At 60.3% G+C, this 18,635-nt stretch overlaps 1 protein-coding gene across 1 annotated transcript in view; it reads right to left on the reverse strand.

Moving 5' to 3' along the window:
* DNAH17 (dynein axonemal heavy chain 17) overlaps positions 1–17,232 on the reverse strand; it is a 45,462-nt gene extending 28,230 nt beyond the window's left edge. The window contains exons 1-31 of the mRNA XM_019514867.1: positions 16,894–17,232; positions 16,577–16,770; positions 16,158–16,350; positions 15,979–16,078; positions 15,797–15,882; positions 15,335–15,460; positions 14,890–15,045; positions 14,718–14,804; positions 14,076–14,243; positions 13,737–13,853; positions 12,514–12,782; positions 12,183–12,378; positions 11,812–11,958; positions 11,270–11,378; positions 10,795–10,898; positions 10,550–10,690; positions 9,975–10,118; positions 9,152–9,334; positions 8,540–8,794; positions 7,907–8,076; positions 7,362–7,584; positions 6,557–6,673; positions 5,571–5,657; positions 4,997–5,149; positions 4,430–4,678; positions 3,476–3,598; positions 2,861–3,208; positions 2,679–2,770; positions 2,398–2,524; positions 2,073–2,225; positions 972–1,097 (exon numbers count right to left, since the gene is read on the reverse strand). Of these exons, the coding sequence (XP_019370412.1) occupies positions 972–1,097; positions 2,073–2,225; positions 2,398–2,524; positions 2,679–2,770; positions 2,861–3,208; positions 3,476–3,598; positions 4,430–4,678; positions 4,997–5,149; positions 5,571–5,657; positions 6,557–6,673; positions 7,362–7,584; positions 7,907–8,076; positions 8,540–8,794; positions 9,152–9,334; positions 9,975–10,118; positions 10,550–10,690; positions 10,795–10,898; positions 11,270–11,378; positions 11,812–11,958; positions 12,183–12,378; positions 12,514–12,782; positions 13,737–13,853; positions 14,076–14,243; positions 14,718–14,804; positions 14,890–15,045; positions 15,335–15,460; positions 15,797–15,882; positions 15,979–16,078; positions 16,158–16,350; positions 16,577–16,770; positions 16,894–17,232 (5,082 nt within the window). The remainder of the gene's footprint in view (positions 1–971; positions 1,098–2,072; positions 2,226–2,397; positions 2,525–2,678; positions 2,771–2,860; positions 3,209–3,475; positions 3,599–4,429; positions 4,679–4,996; positions 5,150–5,570; positions 5,658–6,556; positions 6,674–7,361; positions 7,585–7,906; positions 8,077–8,539; positions 8,795–9,151; positions 9,335–9,974; positions 10,119–10,549; positions 10,691–10,794; positions 10,899–11,269; positions 11,379–11,811; positions 11,959–12,182; positions 12,379–12,513; positions 12,783–13,736; positions 13,854–14,075; positions 14,244–14,717; positions 14,805–14,889; positions 15,046–15,334; positions 15,461–15,796; positions 15,883–15,978; positions 16,079–16,157; positions 16,351–16,576; positions 16,771–16,893) is intronic.
* Between the last annotated feature and the right edge of the window lie 1,403 nt (positions 17,233–18,635).

Genomic DNA, 18,635 nt, shown 5'->3' on the forward strand with positions numbered 1-18,635 from the left:
GAGTACCCGTGGGACTTTAGGCCTGTGTTACCCCAAGGACACAGGGCCGCGAGACAGTCCATTCTTGGGGTGGTGGCGGCACGTTACCCCCAGACTAGCGAGTGTGCTCTGGGAGAGGGGTCGGCCAGACATAAGGCGCCTCTAGGGAGGCATTCGGAGCCTGGAAGGTGGTCGGGCGCAGGGAGGTGGGTGGCTCAACGCAGGAGCACCCCCTACTGGCCCGCCTCATGTGGTGGAAACAGCGGAGGGATACGAATACCCAACTGAGTTCCTGAGGTGGGATCTCTGCACCCACCACAGAGGCACTTCTACGACACGACTGCCCTGCTCTCCTCGGGGCCCTTCCCCTCTCCCCTGCTGTAGCCAGGAGCCCAGCCGGCGCTCAGACCAGTGCTTAGTGGAGGGACCCCTGGGCCCAGGTGCTAAATAACCCAACTCTTAGGAGCAAACCAGAGAAATCAAAGATCACATGGTGCAAAGCTGGCCCTGCTCCAGCCCCAGCCTACTCAGATCTCAGGAAGACCCTCCGTCCGCTCCAGCCCCGGGTCTGCCTGGCTCCCTCACACATACGAGGGGCATCTTGTCCAGCTCTTTCATCCCGGCTGGATGGGCCCCTGGAGCCAGTGCATCTGTTAGCTGGCAGCTGAGCTCCCATGCACAACAGCTGTTGGGGTCCCCCCCGGCGGCTCCCCAGGTCCTGCAGCAGTTCCCAGCCTCGGGGGGAAACGCTGCGGTTCAATCCTGCCTTCAGCCAGGTCAGATGGAGCCCAAGCAGAGCCAGGACTTTGCTGGGCTCGTCTGGCCGGGATCCCAAGGGGCCACACTGGTCCTGCTGCCCTGGTGTGCTGCTGACCAGAGCCATGCCCTGGGCTTGGGGTGAAGCATGGTAGCATCCTGCCCTCCACGCCGAGCCCAGGTGGCTGCCTGCGCCTGTTCATTTTGCCAGTGCAAACCCCATCAGACAAACCTACCTGCGCAGGGTAGTCGAACAGCCACTGCTCACGCGACTTCTCCTCATACGTCACCACGGCCTCGGGGATGAGATGGCGCAGTGTGGCACGCATCCTCTCCAGCACGCGATTCAGCCAGATCTCCACCTAGGGACGAGCCCAGCCCAGTGAGTGGCCTTGGCCCTCTGCCCTTCCCTCCCCCTTTTGTGGGCTCCGATGCTGAGCTGCAGGCCTGACCGTGGGCCAAGTGCGGGAGCTGCAGCTCTTCCCCTAAGGCCACTGGCCACCTAGCAAGCTTGGCATTTGCCACAGACAGATGCATGTGTGTTCACCCACATGTTCATTTGTAGGTGCAGCCACCCTCGGCACGGGCCCTTGGGAACAGCGGGAACCGGCTGCCCAGGGCACTGTGCTGTGGGGTGGGGGCTGTTTCCCTGCCTCTCTCTGTGGAGGTGCTCTGCAGGGGACAAGGGCAGCTGGGCCGTGGCATTCAGCTTCCTGCCTGGCTGCAGGTTTCTGGAGTTTCACGACAGACACGAGGCAGCTCAGAGCCAGGACGCGCACACGCTGCCTGCCATGCACACAGCACACGTGAGCAAACCCTGGCTGAGAGCAGGGGAGGAGCTGTGTGGTGTCCACATGGAGTCTGGCCTCAAATGGCAACACACGGGGTCAGAGCAAACACAGACTGGGCATCTCCTTTCACTGGGGGATGTTCTGCAGTGAAGACGCTATGTGCATCGCATCCCGTGGTCCCACTGCGATAAGCAGAGCCCTGAGGGTGCGTCTACATGTGCGTTACCATGCTTTAGTTAATGTGCATTAAATCTAGTACTTCCATTGTGAGGTACTAGGATAATCTACATTAGCCTGTCTTAATGCACACTAATTAAAGTGATGCTTAATGTGCATTAGCCTATTTTAATGTGCATTAAGTAAAAAGCACCTTTTTTTTTAAAGTGATGCTTCAATGCACATTAAAGTCAGCTAGTGTGCATTAAAGCACACACGTAGGTGCACCCAGGATGCCTGGGCCAAGCGACCTGCTGTGACCTGCCAGAGGGGTCTGAGCTTATACCCAAGGGAGTGCGATTTGAGCACGGGGTCCCCAAACCCACCAACCTGCCCGGAGCAGTTGCAGTCCTTGTCAAAGTCCACGTACTCGTCCTCCTTGCTGTACATCCCCAAACCGACCTTCAGGGGCTTGTTGTTTGGGTCCATTTTGAACTTGAGTTTCGCTATGCTGTCAAACAGCTTGGCCAGGTGCCGGCCCACCTGGGAAGGGAGCGGGCAGAGGTGGCTGCTCAGGACACAGAAATGCCTCACACTTTGCATTGCCTTGCGGCGCTACCCCGGTCATGTTGGACTCCTGCTACATCTGAGCCAAAGCACAAGAACCAGATACTATGCAAGCAGCAAAGGCCTTTCATCCTTGGACTAGACCTACCTCAACAGGCTCGTTTCCATTTGATAAAATATCCAGCAGGTCTGCAGACGACACAAAGTAGAACCTGGGAAAAGCCAGGCGCTTGGTCTCCAGGTACTCGGCCAAAGCCTTTTCACACAGTGCCAAGCTAAAATGAGGGGGAGAGAAATGGAAACATATTTTCCTGTCTGCAGAGTAAATGCCAGGCAGGCGAACAGGGCTGCAGTGGAAATTCAAGGCTTCCAGCCAGAGAGCAGACATCAGTGATTTCTCCCCCCACTTCATCACTGCCCATGGCTCACCTTTTCTGTAGGGCTTCCAGCTTTTCATAGAGCCCTGGTTTGTTTGTTGCCTCGATTACATTAGGGGTTTTTATGGCACTGGCCATTAATTCCTGCAAGAAAAAAGAGGGGCGGGTTCTGCCTCACGCTGCAGTGTGTGCCGTAGGCCAGGGCTCTTGGGGCAGGGAGGAAAGGCTGCTCACTTTGAAATCTTTATCGATCAAATCAAACCGCTTGGAGTCTTCTGGCAGCTGCTTCCGGATGTCTTCGGAGCCAATGAAGATGCTCTCCAGATGGCTCCACGTTCTCTGTACCTCAAACCAGATGCTTATGACGGAATCGGCCGTCGATAATTTCCGCTGCCAGCTCGACACCTCCTTCAGGAAGTGAGCCAGGTACTTGGAGGTCATCAGGTTCTGCAGTTGCACCTGGTTGTCTTCCAAGGTCTCTATGAGCACCTCGTCGGACTGGAGCAGCATGGTGCCTGTTCTGGTGTGAGGCTCGTGCTCAAACTGCATGGTGGACCACGTACTGTCCAGGGACTTCAGCACCTGCAAATCAAGGCAGACACAGAAATACTCCCACGGCTCCAGCTTTCAAAGTGGAGAAAGTCTAATGGGAAACACACACTTTGGGAAGGATCGCGCTGGAGCCCACCACATCCTGCCAGCAGCACTTCCCCACAGGAGGAGAACTGCGTGCCAACCGTCAGCCTCCCATGAGCTGAGCAGAGGGGACACAAAGCGCTAGCTTCAGACCGTGCTAGCTCCACTGTGGGAGCAGCCAGCCAGGTACAGACTCAGCTGCACATACGGCACCTTCTCCATTCCCGACTCCTTCACCGCTTTGTCTACAATGCTGCGAACTTCATCTTCAAATTTGTGGAGATTCAGCTGCAGCAAGTCAGCCAGGGTCGTCTCATCTGACATGGTAAAGTTCACCTGGAGCAGAACAGGAGACACCTCTTCAATGCTTCGGCTGCTGAAGGTTGTTTCTGGAGTTCAGTACCTGATTAAAATGGACTTACATACACAAGTCCCTATAGATCACGCAAATTCGGCAATTTTTACACATTAGGAAAAAGAGATTACACGTGCAGCTGTGCCAGAAAAAGACCCCAGACCACAAACACACATGACACATGAGAATTTCCCCTTTGGTGTCTGTTCAAAGATGCAGCCTGTGCCAGGAGCTGGGATTTTCTAGAATGCAACCCACCTGTGATGGCTACGAAATACAGCCTTATGCATGGCCAACAAACATGCAAAAGGCGGGTTATTTTGGGCCACTGTTGCCTCTCTTCAGGATTCCTGCTCGAATGAAAGACAGCTAGTGACATCTGTTTATTCTTAGATAAATATATACCAGGGAGCTAGCACTGGAGAAGCAGCAGGGTTGAGAAATCAGAAGCAAAGCTGAAAGCCCCGTGTCCTCGCGCTTTGGCTGAAACAATGCTCTGTTTTTGCACGTTGTCAATATATAGTTAACAAGCACGCAGTAACTTCCAGAGCAGCATGTGCAGTCCTCAGATTTTCTACCACCATGGTTTATTCAGTGCTTTTGGGAGCCCTGATGCAACAGGCTTAGGCCCTTGTGAACTTGGAGGACATTGTAAATGGCACAAGCAGTCATTCAGCTCTGCCTCCTTGGGCCGCACTTTCCAAGGCCACTCAGGGACTCGGGCACTGCAAGCGCTTGTGACTGCAACACCCCGTCCCTGCGCCCCGGACCTCCCTGCTTGCTCAAGGCAGCCCCGAGGCCCGCACGGTTACCTTGGTCGCTTGCATGAGCTCGTGCCAATGCCGGTCCCGGATAGCGGGGTTCTGCAGCTCATTCACGGCCCGCAGGGAGGTGATCATGTTCTTCACGGTGTTATCCAGCCCGATGAACACGTCCCAGCTCCTCATCTCTTTGTCCAGGCTCCTGATGTCCTTTGCGAACTTCTTTGAATCGATGTCCATCTGCTCCACATTGATGTCTTTCCACTTGGTCATCTTCCAGTCGTCGATGCTCGTGTTCACCTGCAGTCACAGACCAGCTGCACTGCCCGCACCATTTGCAAAGGCTGGTTCTATGTTTCCAAACACACGTTCCCCTCTCAGCTCTGGCTGCGGCTTTCAGAAGAGGGAAAGCCCTCCCCTCCAGCAATGCACGGGCCAGGGTGCATGGGCCAGGCAGGCCCCGGTTGCAGGAACTGTCACTGCAGGGTGCAGACACCCCCCTGGGACCTGGTCCCTGTACCGAGACACGTGCGCGCACACACGCACACCACCTGTGCCCCACATCTACACATGTGCCCCTGCACACCACTCACCTCAGGACATGCTTGACACACTTACCAAGACAACCATATCCCAGAGCTCCTTGAGCAAACGCACTTCTTTGTGGCATGATTTGAGCTGTTTATAGTCTGGGACGGACACCTCAAAGAGCCCGGCGGACTTGGCCAGGGCTTCCATGTTGCTCTCCATTGTGGTGATGCTCTTCTGTTGCTGGTGAGGAGAACACAAAAGGCCTTGGCCACGGGAGCTGCCGCTGCGCCATGCTCAGCGAGGCGCTCCGAGAGCGGCAGTGTCCCTGCTGGGGTCGAGTGTGTCCCCAGCTGCAGGCCCCAGGTCCCTGCAGCGAGTCCTGGGGAGCGCAAGCTGGGGGCAGCAAACCTCCCTGCCACGTGCAGAGCAGCAGCCCAGCTTCCTGCTGCCCCAGCCTGGGTCCCCCTCTTGCAGGATACGCAGCCAGGGCCCAGCTTCTCCACCAGCCATGCCCTCTCCCACGGCCCTGGGCACAGCAGAGCTCAGTGCCAGGTGGAGGACACCACACAGAGCACGGGCACCCGGGACCTCGTGCCTGTCACCTCTGCAGGGACGTGTGGAGGATGATTTGCCCCCAGACCCTCCCTTCTCTGAGCATTACCTTGTTCAAGGACTGGTATGGATCCGGATCCGTAAAAGTGAAGGGGGCCTCTTCTCTGAACTTCTCCCTGAACTCGTGCTGTCGCACCTGTGAGGAAGCAGAGAGTGAGCGGACACGTGGGAGGGGGCTGCATGCGGAGCACCAGGGACCCGGGGTCTGAGTGAGGCTGAGACAAGACCCCGAGGCAGCGCTGCTCCAGCAGCGGGGAGCAACTGCAGCGGCTATCCTGGCCACCGGAGTTTATCTGCCATTTATTTTAAAAGGTCATTTTTTTGCAATTTCTTAGTTGGTCTAATAAAAGGTGTCATCTCTGAACCAAGAGTTCTAGAGTTTTTTGCATTTCTTTTTTGTCTCAGACCAACATGGCTACCAAATACTTCCCTACCATTTACTAGCACCCTTGCCGGGCAACGGGCTGCTGCTGGGACAGCAGCTGTGAGCAAGGGCCCAGGACCAGACTCTTAGGCCCCAGGCTCCCCGTCCAGGCTATTGTGTTATGAACACGCAGTGGGATGGCTGGGAAATTCCCAGCCGTGCAGAATGTCACCGCTGCTGTCTGGTGCCCTTAAGAGCTCAGGGCGCTCACCTGAAAAGCTCTCCCTGCCCGGAGATATCTCCATCTGGGGGCAGAGGGTGATCGGGCTCCAGCCCCCATGGACTCAGAGCCAGGGGCTGTTAGCAGGGCACTTTCCAGGAAAGGCCCGAGCCCTGGGACATCTCCCGAGCCCAGGTCCTACACCCCTTGCACAACAGTGATGTGCCCAGCTGTCTGAGACAAATGAGACAGCAGTTGGGGGTCCAGATCGATTGTCTTATGGCTGTTTCTGTGCCAGAGCTGCACTGCAGGTGCAGGCGCTGTGTTCTGCGACGTGCCCAGGGCCGGGGCCAGGGCCGGGGCCAGGGCTGAAATGCACCCGTCACCTTCCTTGGCTTTGCTCCCACGCTAGCGCGGGCAAGAAGCCAAGTCAGCACAGAGCACGCAGTACCTCGAACTGCTGGCACTTCCTGCGGATGATGGAGACCTCATTAGCCTGCAGCGGGGCCACGTTCTGCTTCACCTGGAAGGACAGCTTCTTGGTGTTGTTCCACTGCTCCGGCAGCTCCTGCAGCAGGCCAAGGACAATCAGCATCCCACCACCTTGCACCTCAGGGCGCAAGCAGACACCACCGTCCATCCCACGGGTGCTCGCTAAGGAAGACGAGGAGGGGGATGGGTAGGGCTGGAATTTGCAGAGAACACAAACCAATTTGTGCCAATGAAAATGAAAGAACGTGGCCAAGGACTGACCGAGGCTGGGCCTGTGGGCAGGGTGGTGGCACGAGAAACTCCCCGGTGACACGTCCTGCAGGATAGACTCAAACTCCCTCTTGCCCCAGTGCCTGGAGCCCGGGCAGGTGATGGCACCACTGCCCCTTGTGCAGCTCTCTGCACCACCCTGGGCAGCACCTGGTACCAGGCACACGCCCTCGGCCCAGCCCGGCCTGGCCCTGCCTAACCAGCCCTAAGCTCCTTCCCATCACCAGCTTGTCCTCCACATGGCAGGGAACCCCCATGGCTGCTCTGCTTTCTAGGACACTTAGCATGCAGCCACAGCTGAATCAGCAGGAGGTTTAGCAATGCGGTGATTGATTTTGGCTGTTTCCAGTGGGAAGTGCTGTGCTGCCCCTGCCCACATAACGAAGGCATGGCTGCATTGGGTCTCAGCCTTCCGGAGCCACGGGCATGGGCAGATGGCCCGAGGAACCCCACGGGCCACGCTGCACAACCAGCTGCTGTGTTCAACAACCTACGTGCAGTTGCATGTGGATTTCCTCCGGCATCTCTTCCCCGTAGGTCTTGAGGAGTTCGATGGTTTGCTTCAGGGGCTCAAACATCTGGTCTGTTGATGCCTGCCGGTCTTTGACCCTCATCAGGTGTCCCATCACCTCCACCAGCCCGTCATAGTCACCTTCCTTCAGGGGCTTAGTCAAGCCCACGCTTGCTTCCTTCATGAAATCCGCTAGGTCCTGGAGGCTGCAAGGGAGGCAAGGGGTCCACAGGAGCCAGCAAGGCAAGGCTCCTGCAGTCATCCCCGAGACAGGCCCAGCAGCCAGGCGGGCGAGCAGCCTTCCTCCCTTGGGCCACAGCCTTCCCACACTGGGACCCACAAGGGCAGGTTTCCCACAGGACAGACGCGGCAGGTCCCGACCATCCGTGGTGCGGATCTCCGGACAGACATGACCCGTTACCACCTCCCCGTTGCGACTCACCCGGTCGGTCATTAGCAGTGCCGGGAAAGGCCGGCCCGGCCCGGCTCGCCCCCGCTGCGCCAGGGTGGCTTGCTGTGCCCCTCTACCTGGTTGTGACGTGGTCGACCAGGTGCTGCTTGAACATGAGACTCCAGCGCTTGATGGTGTTGAGGAGCGTCTGCTTGAAGGGGCGGCAGTCACTCTGCAGCCAGCCACTGAACACCTTCATGTTCTCGAACTTGGACACCTCCTCGTACAGCTTCTCATACAGATTGATCTACAGGCACATGCACAAATGACGCCTGGGTAGCCACCCCAGGGCTGCCGTGGCTGTGCCACCGAGGGAGATCCCCAATAGCAAAGCCTTGGGAGGGACCATTCCCACCTCCAGGCACAGGAGCCCCAGCCCAGCGTGCACTCACTGATGGGGAGCGTGCGGTCTTGGGGACTGCTGGACCCTGTGGCCCCGCTCTCACCAGAGCAGCATGGGTGCAGAAGGCTCCTCTGGATGGAGGCTGCTACCCAGCCGGGGGCACGTGGGCACCCGTGCAAAGCAGCAAGGACCTGCCCTAAATGCCCCTCGCTGCAGCGTGTCTGATGGGAATTGCCTGCCCTGTAGCCGGCTGCAGATGGACAGGAGTCCCAGCTTTGCCCGGGGGGGATGTGGAGGGCCATAGGGCACCTTTACCCCCCTGCAGAAAGATGGACGGACCTAATGCAAGGGGCTGGAGGGGCCTCACCTGCAGCTGGAACTGCTGCAGGGGTGGTGGGGTGTGCGGCAGATACTCCTCCGCATGGGACTCCAGCTCCTCGAGCGTGAGCCCGCGGCCGAACGTGAGGAACTGCTGCATGAATTCGCGGGGGTTGTCCATCCACAGGTAGCTGTACTTCTCGAAGGAGTCCTCGTACTCCTCCCCCTGCTTCATAGCGCTGATGGCCAGGGACACCACCTCCTCCCGCATCTCCAGCAGGTCCGACATATCCTCCAGGTTGCTCTGCAAGGCATGGGCTGCATGCGTGGTCGAGTCGGGGCTACATGCCCCAATGCCACAAAGGACTGCTCGGGGAGATCTCAGCCCCTCCTGGAGACGCTGTCCCACTGGGTATCAGTGGTTGAGCCTTCACCTGAGCAGGGAGTGAGACCCAGGTGCCCGAGCTCCTGGAGAATGCCAAAGCCCCACGCCGGGCTCAGGAATCTGCCCCTGGTTTATTTTCCAGCCAAAACCAGGCAGTAAATTCAGTCCAACCAGTGCTGCCCCCATGCCCCCCTGCAGTGCAACCCAGCCCCCCAGGGGGGCAAGCGGCTCGCATGGGCCCTGTCGAGAGGGGGAGCCCAAGGCAGAGGGACGCACCTTGTAGCTCCGTTTGCCTTGGGCCAGGCGGGGGATGAACCTGGCTGCTTCGTAGATGTTGTTTGTGAGATTTTCCACCAGCTCCAGGAAGCCGTTCTCCGCCCCCACCTCCAGGGACGGGCGGTAGCAGAGGTCGTCTCCGTACAGCTCCAGGCGCACCTCAAACAGTGGCGCGACGTTGGCCTGGACAGGCAACGCTGAGCCTGTTATCGTCCAGCCTCTGCAGCACTGGCCATCAGCCCTGTCGCTGACTGCCTGCCCCCCCAGTCCCCTGCAGACCGGCTGCCTCCCCTGGCGGCCCTGACCAGCCCGCCAGCACCTTTGCCAGCTGCTTTGCCGTCCCCTCGGGGGTCTCTGTGGCCCAGCTGATTGCCCCCCTTCCTTGGCTCTTATTTCATCCCCAGAGGGCAGGACCCTGTGCTGTCTGCGCCCATCCCACTGGGCCTGGCTCCCAGCTCAAGGGGTCACGGGGATGGACTGGGAGGGCAGCATGGGGAAGCGGGAGGCGAGACGTCTGTGCCAAGACCAGGGGCGCTACTGGAACAGGCAGGCTGCGACTGACGGAGCCTCTTGCCCCCTTGCTCCTCGCAGTGCCGGCTCTCACGTGGCCTCGCCGGCTGGCACCATCACACAAGTCACTGTGGGGAGCGGGCTTCACAGCCCAGCACTGAGCTCGCAGCAATGGCAGGGCTGTGAGGGAGATGCCCCGCGAGGCGTGGTGATGGCAGGTCCCTCAGCCCACGCCAAGGCTGTGCTGGCACACGTGCTACCCGTGTGCCTGCATTTGCATTTCGCCAAGGGCAGCAGGGTCCCAGCCACGTACCCCTGGTGCCATGTTGGTGAGCAGGAACTGGAGCGAGTTGTGAACGAACCGGAAGAATCCGTCCAGGACCGCGTCGTCCACGTACTCCACGTAGTTCAGCCACGTCCGGGACGTGTTGTCAGCCTTGAATAAGTCTGTGTTCTCCTGCAAGCAGAACAGCCGTCAGCCCTTTGCCTGGGCATCTGCACGCTTGCAAGCCCGGAGCTCGCTGCCGGTTCCTAAGGCGAGCTCCCTCCTCCCAGATGTCTCCTCCGACAGCCCCAGCTCGGCCCAGGGGGAAGAACGACTCATCTAATGTTCCTGGAAAAGGGCTGTTCCTTGGGGTGGGCTACGAGTGTCCCTGAGTTCTCCTGGACAACGGCTAGGGAGGGGTCTTTTACCTTGGGTCTGCAATAGCAACCTGAGAAAAGAAGAGCCGCTGGGCCAGCCGGCGGTCCGAAGAGCCGTGGGGACAGCCTAGCTCGGGGAAATGCTGGGGGCGACGGCTTGGAGACAGGCAGTAGGTAGATGCTAAAGGCAAGGGTAAGCTCTACCCATTGCAGTCGGGACCCCAAGGAGCTTTCCCAGCCTCTCACCATCAGCATGGCCTGAATCTTCAGCCCTACGTCCTGAATGGCTGTGTAGCGTTTGGTTAAGTTGCTCGCCTTCCCATCCAGGTCCAAGAGGGCTGTCTCCTTGTTGTCCTTCCTTTCAAACAAAGGGCTGGCAGCCCAGTCCTGCAAGGACCCGCCAACTTTCAGCCCATGCCTTTGTGCCGGCTGGAGACACCTGGGCCTCAGGAGCCCGAAGTGCCCACGTGCCTGCAAAACCCAGCGCTCACCTGCATGAGCTGGACAACGTTCTCCACGTTTAGCTTGGTTTTCTGGATTCTCGCCTCTAAGTTGTATAAACCATCTCTCATCTCCTGGATGTACTCCATAGCCCCTGAGAGAAACCGTGTGGGCGGCTGAGAGACCTCAAACAGCTGCCAATGGGTCTGACTGAGAGGCTGTTGTATGAGGATCAGCCTTGCCGGGGATTTCGGCTCTCCCGTGTGCGTGTTCAGCTAAAGGCAGGGGTGCCAGGGCATGTCCCAGGAAGCCCCACTGCCCGTTCTCCCCCTGCCTCAGACAGCACAGAGCCCTTGGCCTCCCCGGGCCTGGCTGGCAGCAGCCTGCCTCTTCTCCACGAGGTCAGCCCGGCATGGGAGCCACGAGCTGAGCCGAGCCTGGGGCTGATGTGAGATGGGGAATTCCGGGCCACCCCCGGGTGTGCGAGGGAGCTGTGCTGGGTGGAGCAGAGGCAGCTGGCTCTACCTTCGCTGCTCCAGAACAGCATGGTTTCAGCCATCTTCAGCTTGGCGTCCGTCTCCTCCAGCTCCTCCTTTATCAGAGGAAGCTCAACCGGCAGCACCGTCAACCTGATCTGGAAACAGCAGCGTCTGTGGCTGAGGGCCCAGGCTGCTCCCTGGGGCCAAGGGGAGGCTGCAGCCCTCACCGCCAAAAGCCGGTCTGGCCCGAGCACCTGTGCCCCAAATCCATCTGGCTGCAGCCCCGGCCGGGGGGGGCAGCGTGGCCGGCACAGTGGAGGGTGGTTTGCTCAGGGACACTCAGGCGGCCAAAGCCCCAGGGCTGCCGTCTCCTGCGGCTCCAGGCGGGAAGTGGTGCTCACAGCACACGGCACCCTGATTAGCGTGTCCAAGCACTACGGGTTTGTAAAGCCCGTTCTACAAGACAGCCCATTGCCTAATGTAAGGTTTGACCCGGCTGTGACAGACTGAAAACTAGCTCTTACAGGGACAAGGAGATGGAGGATGCTTTCTTGCTTGGCTGTACGTTCTCCCGGGTTTCCAACATACCTTGTTGTACCAACCCACGATGAGATCCAAGTTGTCCACAAACTTGCGGAAAGTCTCGTTACGAGCAAAGAGGCTCTCGGCACTCTCTGGAATATCCTTCTGCTGCTGGAAATTCAAGTACTTGACTTCCCGGAGAACAGCAACGAGCTGCAAGATACAAGGGCAGAACGAAGCACCTGTCAGCACAGGCAAAACTTGTAGTCACTTTGTAAGGACAAATCCTGTGAGTGAATCGGGGGAAGTCCATGTGGGTCACAGGTGACACAAGCAGTAGCAGGGATCTGGGCCCATGCAGCCTCTACACAGACTTCACACCTGCCCCGGCCGACTTCGGCAGGATGGCTCCACGTGGGAGCGCAGGACACACCGACCTTCTTGCTGAAGTTGACCCTTAGGAGCATGGAGTCCAGATCCCTCTGCAGCAAAGGCTGCTCCAGGTTGAACTGGCAGTCAGCATCCACCTGGCCTATCCACTCCTCGTAGATCTGGTCACGGTAATTCTGCAGCAAACGTATCATCTCCCTGTACTTCTCGTGCACCAGCTTAGCCTCAGCGCTGACCATGATGCTGCCGGAGGTAACGACCCGAGTGAGGTGCGTCGGCGGAGTGTGGGATTCGATCCCTGCTTCCAGCAGCACCCGCCCTGTGGCATGTACCCGGAGAGGAGTGCCCTGCAGCACGCGGTGCAGGACGGCTACTTACGGGTGACTGATGGCTTGCAGCTCCCTCATCTGCACATCCAGCCTCTCTTGGAGCTCCAGAGCCCACTTCAGGTGCCCGGCGACAGGGGGCATGTTCTTGTTGATGGGCAGAGGGCCTCTGCTCGACTGGATGGACACTACCTGGGCATCATACATGACCTTGGCATTGTCCAGTTCAGCATTAAACATTTCCAGCAGGGTCAAGTAGCGAGGTGATGCTTCTGTCTTGATCAGAGGTCGGTCCAGGAGGGATGCGAACATGTGGACGAGCTAAAGAACCAAGTTTGCGCTGTTTCCACTGCAGTGTAGCCACTGGCACAGCTCTCAGTAAATCGTGGTAGTCACACTAGGAGCTCATGGTGCCCTTCCCCTACTGTGCCAGCTAAAGACCCGCCACCTCCACAGACCATTGCAGCTCTGTGGCCTCCCTTCTCCCTGGTGGTAAGTGTGGAAAGTCCAGGGAGCACCTAAACTAGCATTTCGCAACCAAAGGAAACCTTGCTCCAAAAACCCAAGTGCTGGTGCTGGTGCTGCCGTGGAAGGAGGTCAGTAAAGTAAGAGTGCCTTGTTTTGGGAGTGTCAATCCCATTCCCTTTTGCCCCTGTATCATTATACTGAATGGTTCCTACATTTGCAAGACTAGAGGAGTCAACATGAATCCCACCAAAGTCAGAACAAACTTTCCGGGAGTATCAAAATGGAACGAGACAAGCCCAAACGATTCGCCAGGCTTTCCCCTCTGTGCAACCCGTGCTGGAATTGTGTTGTACTGTCCCGAAGGTCCCACAGTCTGACCACCCTGCGCACAAGCGGTAGAGCTTCACCTCTTCCCACACCACTGTCTCTTGCAGACTCTGAATCCCACAGCCCCTGGGCCCTGTGGCAGTGTTCCCACCAGATGGTTTCATTTCCACAAAATTGCATTTTCTAATGGGAAATCCTTGCCCTGAAACTGTTTCTGCCAGCTCCAACATTTCCATGCTCATCTACTGTCTCCCTCGAGCACCCCACCTGAGAACCAGGCCTCTGCGAGGTGGCTCATGCCGACACCCACAGATTTGGGTGGGTGCTTCTCACTTACTCCAAATGCACCTGTCCCTGGCGGGCACGAGCGCTATCCCTGTGCAGACCTGGCACCAGCCCCACCAGGATGCTCTCCCCAGCGGTGCGTGCACTGCCACCCTGCTAGAGGTGGGTGCGTGAGCTGCACACGTCCATGCGTACCTTGACAGCGGACTCAAAACTGTTACAGTCACTGAATCCTTGGCAGAAGATGGTAGCCAGCCTCCTGTCCAGGTCCTGGACTTTGGTCTGAAACTCCGCAAAGTCCACATCAAATTGCTGCCAAGGCAAAGCACGGGGATTAGCACGGCCAGGGAGCAGTTTCTGCTCGGGCAGGCAGCCGGCAGATTGGCTCGTTGCAACCCAAGGAACGCTCCCATCACTCAACTAAATGCATTTGTTGCCATGGTGACTGCTCCACATGCAGATCCAGTGGCTTGCTCAAGGCAAGTCATTGATCGATTGAAAACCAGCCAGCGCTTGGCACCAACAGCCACTCACCTCTTCCGCAGGATCCAAGGGATCATATTTGCAGTCAGCAAACACCTTGATGAGCTCAGAGACCTCCTCGTAAATCTGGAACACCATATTCCCAAGGATGTTTCCTCGCACGCCCCCCAGCTCGATCTTCTCCAGCTTCAGGAATTCCACGGCCATCACATACAGCTCCTGCCGGGCAGAAAGAGTCGCGTGATCCTGTAGCCAGCACGGTCCTGCTGTACCGGGCTGGTAGCAGCAGCCGGCCAGGGCCAGACGGAGGCTGCCAAATGGGTGATCGGAGGGAAGAACATGGGCGCTAAACAGATGAGAGAGATTGTGGGGCACAGGCCCCCACACGGCAGAGGGCTTCTGAGCCTGCATGGAGGCGTACGCCCATTTCCCAGAGGGAGAAGCTGAGGCCTGGGTCAGCAGGTGCCTGATGCTTCAGGACTGCTAGTGCTCACGGCAAGCCCACTGGCATCAGTCCGCTCCCTAACCAGTGCATGGCTCTGCTGCATCGCTGTTCTCTGGGGGAGCCCCTGTGCCTGGAGGGCACGGCATGGCGCAGCACGGGGCTCCAGCTGCCCTGCAGACCCCTCCTGCTCCCCGGGGCTGGGCAGGGAGGACATGAACGCACTGGGCACAGCCCAAGTCCCTGCTCACCTCGATGGTCTTCAGCCGGTGCAGGAACGAGTCCATCCTGCCAAACACGAGAGAGGAGGGGAACTCCCAGAGCCGCAGCTCCTTGTCCTGGAAGGGGAGCAGGCTGTGGTCAGGGCAGGAAGGCATGAGAGAGTGAAGGGGTCCAGTGACCCGTGCCCCCAGAGCAGCATGCCTGGAAGAAGGCGGGCATGGCGTCCGAGCAGCAGGCGTCGTAGGTCCGGTACAGCTTCTCGATGACGGTGATGCTCAGCCTGATCCCGTCCAGGATCTCCTCGATCTCACCCTGCAGGCCCTTCATCACCTCCTCTGGGCTCAGGAAGTTCCGGGTCTGAATGGGGTGAAAGGTGGCAGTGTGCTCTGGCGCCAGCTCCCCCCCACACCACCTCGGCCCCCGGCCCCCGGCCCCCGGCCAGGGACGCACGTGCTCCCGACGCAGCCTCCTGAGAGGCAGCTGCCCACAGCACGGGGCCACCGGGTCTGAAGAGGGAACGTGCCCTGGTTGGTGCCACCTCGGGCACAAAGAGGAGGTGAAAGGAGAGAGCAGCGGCCGCCTGCCACTGGACATAGCGCAGCCCCATGGGCTGGCCAAGGCGGGGGAGCCCGTGCCCCGGGCATACCAGCTCGATGAAGAGGTTGCAGATCTCCTGCAGGATGACGATGATGCGGGAGGGCGTGCTGTAGTGCCTTGAGTTGGCCCACACCAGGCAGACCGTGTACAGGACCTGGTCGATGTAGGGTGGCAGCTGAGGGGGAAACAGGCACGTTGGATGCGGGGGAGACGGTCGGCACACGACAGCATGTGCTGGGCACGACAGTGGGGCCATGTTGGGCTGGCACCAGGCCACTTGCACGGTGGCATAAGGTGAGGGCTAAGGGGCAGGGAGCTCATGCAGGGCCTGCCCAGGCCAAGCTGTTCCACTGCCAGCATCCAGAGCCCTGGGATGTGCTCACTTGAGGGCTGCTGCCCCAGCAGCCGTTCAGTGCCTGGGCCTGGCCTGCCCTGCCCTCCGACTGCTGCACTGACGCAGGGAAGCCAGGGACTGAGACAGCCACGTCCCGTGGCCACAGCATGCCGGTACCTGGGCATAGTCCACTTGCTCCGTTTCCTCCAGCAGCACCCGGAGCGGCTTCAGGTACAGGTCGATGTCACTGGCTTCCTTCAGCCCTGCAGCAAGCGGCCGGAGCAGCCGGGGTGAGCACGGAGGCCGCAGTGCTGGAGCCCCCAGCCCAAGCCCGCCCCAGCCCCAGCCCCAGCCCCTACCTGCATTGACATCCTTGAAAACAGCCTTGAGCGCCGGCCAGTAGCAGCTCTTCGCCTTCTTCAGCACGTTGGTGATCATAGTCACGTGCACAGAGAGCAGCTGGGGCAGGACAGTGGGTGAACGAGGGGCTCCTGCGCACTGGGGTGACGTGGCGCCGGTGCGGGGTGGGGGGCACTACCTGCTCGTAGATGCACTCCAGGTTCCTCAGCCGGGTGCACCAGAAGTCGAACTCCACCCTGGGCAGCGGGTTGGAGCCATCCAGCAAGGGCTGTGCCGAGTCCTTGTTCAGGACGTCCCGGATCTGGTGGGACCAGTCAATGATGGTGGTCTCGATGCTGTGCAGCAAGGTGCTGTCCAGTGCAGCGGGGAGACTGCAAGGCAATGGCCGCACCCCGTGACCTGCCGGCCAAACCATGGCCACCCGACGGGGACCCTGCCCTCCCCACACGCGGCCTCCTGACCAGCTCGGGCCGCAGCCAGGCAAGCGTCACCAAGACGATCCAGCCTGCGGTCATGCAAGGGGCCCCATGGCGTGGTGCGGCACCCGCCTGCATTGCGCAGCCCCCGACCGCGGAGGGCAGCCCGCCCCGCGCTCACCTGCCCAGCAGCGTGCAGGAGCCGTCCAGATCCTCCAGGTGCTTGGGGAGGGGGAGCAGCGTCTTCCCTTGGATCTTGCCCCCCATGACGAACATCTCGTTCTTCAGCCGGTGGGCCTGCTTCACCACGTCCTCGGAGACCACGTGGGGCCACCCGCTCAGGTTCCCCTCCTTCAGGAACAGCGAGTAGACGACCTAGGAGCGAGCGCACGGTCAGTCCAGCACCGGCACCGCCGCACCCGGGGGACACTAGGGTGCCGGGACCTTGCCCTGCTCCGGAGGAGCCGGCTCGCCCCTCGCAGCCCGGCGGGTGCCCACCTCCTCCACCGCGGCGATCAGCTGCTCCACGGGCGAGGGCCCCAGGTCCCCCACCAGCAGCCCGGTGCGGCAGTTGTCGCGGGTGATGTTCTCCCTCTTCTTCTTCACGAAGTAGATGCCCTTGCCCTTGAGGGCGGGCGGGAAGTCGAGGCAGGGCACGAGCTGCCCGGCGGGGCTGAGGGTCAGCACCAGTGCCAGCACGTCCTGCTTGTCGAAGAACTCGGTGAGCGCGGTGCTGCCCTCCTCGCTGCCCAGCAGCTTGGCCCACTTGTCGGGCCTGCAGCGCAGCGCCAGCGTCGCGCAGCTCTCCAGGAACTCGTGCCGCTTGTCCGTCGCCATCGCCCCGGCGGCCCCTTCTCCTCCGGGGCAAGAAAAGCTCATTCAAGGATCCCTAACGAGGCCTGGCCCTGCCTGCAGCTCCACAACATCCGGCCTTTCCCCACCAGCTCTGCCCCCCGCCCCTGCCCAGTGCAGGCCCCACGAGCCCGTCGAGGCTCCTAAATCACCAAGGGCACCAGGCGTCCGGCAACACGGCTCGAGCCCTCTCCCCCCACTCGCCGCCCCTTCCCCCGCTGCAACTGCTAGAACGCCCAACTGCCGCGGCTGCCGGAAGCTTCCGCCGTGACCGGCCGGGGGGGGGTGCCAGCCTCTTGCTCCTGCCCCCCCGTGCCCCCTGCACCGTGGCATGGATAAACCACCCCGGCTTGTTTACCGTTAGCTTCCTGGCCTGCACCCAGCCCTCGGTCCCTGGCCTGCTAACGGCGCAGGGTTAACGAGGCTCTGACGAGCAGCATGGCGCACACAGCGAGCACATGGGGGCCGTGGGAAGGGACGCACCGCAGTGCCCCAGCCCTGCAAGCCGGCGTGATTCAGGGCCGGGGCCTCACGTCCAAGCGGCAGGTTAATGCCGAGGGCTTTGGGTGCAGCGTTTACCCCCAGCCTCCTGTCCCGGCGCTGGCAGCGATGCCAGGGCTGCCGGCCTGTTCCCAGGGGTGCAGTATGAGGGGCTCCCGTCCATAAAGACATCCCCATCCCTGCAGCCGCGACTGGGACAGGAGTGGAGCCGGACGAGGTTCGGCTGCTCCCGGCTCCCCTTGCACGGGGGGGCTCAGGCCGGACTCTCCCCCGTCAGCAGGGCACCCCAGTCCCAGACGGCCCCCAGGCCCCTCCACTTGGCTCCCCTCGGCCGTCGCTGCAGCGTGTCCTGAGGTCACCGTGCCTGGACCTTGGGCCACAGTAGGAGCCGAGTCCCCCGGCACGGACAAGGAGGAGCTGCCTGGCCTTCCCGGGGGCTGGGGGGGGCCGTCCGTGGGCGACAGCAGGGCAGGGCTGAGCTTGCACGTTAGGTTGGTTAGGGCCAAGCGCCGTGGGGGTCCTGATCTCCCCGCAGGGGTCTCGGCTGCACCCCAGGGGCACTGGAGGGTGCAGGGCAGCACATGCCACTGGTTGCGGGCACAGAGGGCAGCACCTGCTGCGAGGCTGCAATATGGGTCTCCCCGCCCGCCCAGGGCTGGGCTCGCCACAGCATGGAGGGAGCCAAGTCCTTAGTTTCATAGTTTCTAGGGTCGGAAGGGACCTGAGCAGATCATCTAGTCCGACCCCCTGCCATGGCAGGAAGAGCACTGGGGTCAAATGACCCCAATAAGGTGGTCATCCAACCTCCTCTTAAAAACCCCCAGGGTGGGAGCCTGCACCACCTCACTTGGAAGCTGGTTCCAGACCCTAGCCGCCCTGACCGTGAA

The sequence above is a fragment of the Gavialis gangeticus genome, unplaced genomic scaffold, assembly GCF_001723915.1.
Source record: "Gavialis gangeticus isolate Ggan-Ray unplaced genomic scaffold, GavGan_comp1, whole genome shotgun sequence".
Classification (NCBI taxonomy): Eukaryota; Metazoa; Chordata; order Crocodylia; family Gavialidae; genus Gavialis; species Gavialis gangeticus.